This window comes from Hippocampus comes, unplaced genomic scaffold (assembly GCF_001891065.2).
Source record: "Hippocampus comes isolate QL1 unplaced genomic scaffold, H_comes_QL1_v1.1 C16662788, whole genome shotgun sequence".
NCBI lineage: Eukaryota > Metazoa > Chordata > Actinopteri > Syngnathiformes > Syngnathidae > Hippocampus > Hippocampus comes.
The window spans coordinates 1-660 of NW_017836091.1; the positions used below are offsets into that span (position 1 = coordinate 1).

The 660-nt window shown below is 47.9% G+C and overlaps 1 protein-coding gene across 1 annotated transcript; it reads right to left on the reverse strand.

Annotated features, from left to right (window-relative positions):
• Positions 1-489, reverse strand: LOC109508850 (tetraspan membrane protein of hair cell stereocilia homolog). The gene is made up of 2 exons (XM_019858796.1): positions 182-489; positions 1-45 (listed from the first exon to the last, which is right to left on the reverse strand). Exons 1-2 carry the CDS (start codon positions 408-410, stop codon positions 35-37), a joined length of 240 nt encoding a protein of 79 aa, XP_019714355.1. The 5' UTR covers positions 411-489; the 3' UTR covers positions 1-34.
• Positions 490-660: the final 171 nt, after the last annotated feature.

A 660-nucleotide genomic window follows, 5' to 3' on the forward strand; every position in this document is an offset into this window, starting at 1 on the left:
AAGTCTTGCTTTGGTGATCTCTAGTACTGTCAGCTCACGCGTTATCTGTGTTGAAGACAGAAACAGCAGAAATTGAGTTGTCACATTGAATTGAGAGACACTTTTACCTCACATGCTCTCTTGGTTTTCCTTTCAGTACATCTTATGTCCTGCTCACCCATCCTCCCCTAAATGCTGGTACCTTTCTCCTCCACCTGGAAGTCCTCGGGCAGCAGGTTGTCCTGTCTGCTGCCCAGGCTAAAGGCCAGGAAGGCAAGGATGAGCGAGTCCATGATGCTGATGATGGCCAAGATGTAAGCCCAGCGCACCGTGCAGTTGCCCAGGGTGTATTTGTCGGTCCGTTGGCCGCACATCCGCTTCACCTCCTCTGAGTCCCAGCCGTCAGGATAAATCATGCAGCCGATCACCATGCAAGCGCCTAATAGAGAAAGGGGCGCAGGAGGGCGATGACCTTGAGGTGAGTTGAGGATTGATGAACTGAATGGATGAATATAAGTTGTATCGGGTACATCTTTGACATTTGTAATCTGTCCATCGTGATTTTTCTGTCGCACTTCGTTATAGTATGACGGAGTGAGAATGAGTCTGTTCCATTTGAATTTGGACAAGAGACCAGTTTAGTCAGTCGCTAGCCACATACAACAACAACAACAAAAAAAA

What these genes read in the sequence shown, in the direction of transcription:
- LOC109508850 (XM_019858796.1), bottom strand. Translation starts at nt 410, where the DNA reads ATGGTGATCGGCTGCATGATTTATCCTGACGGCTGGGACTCAGAGGAG.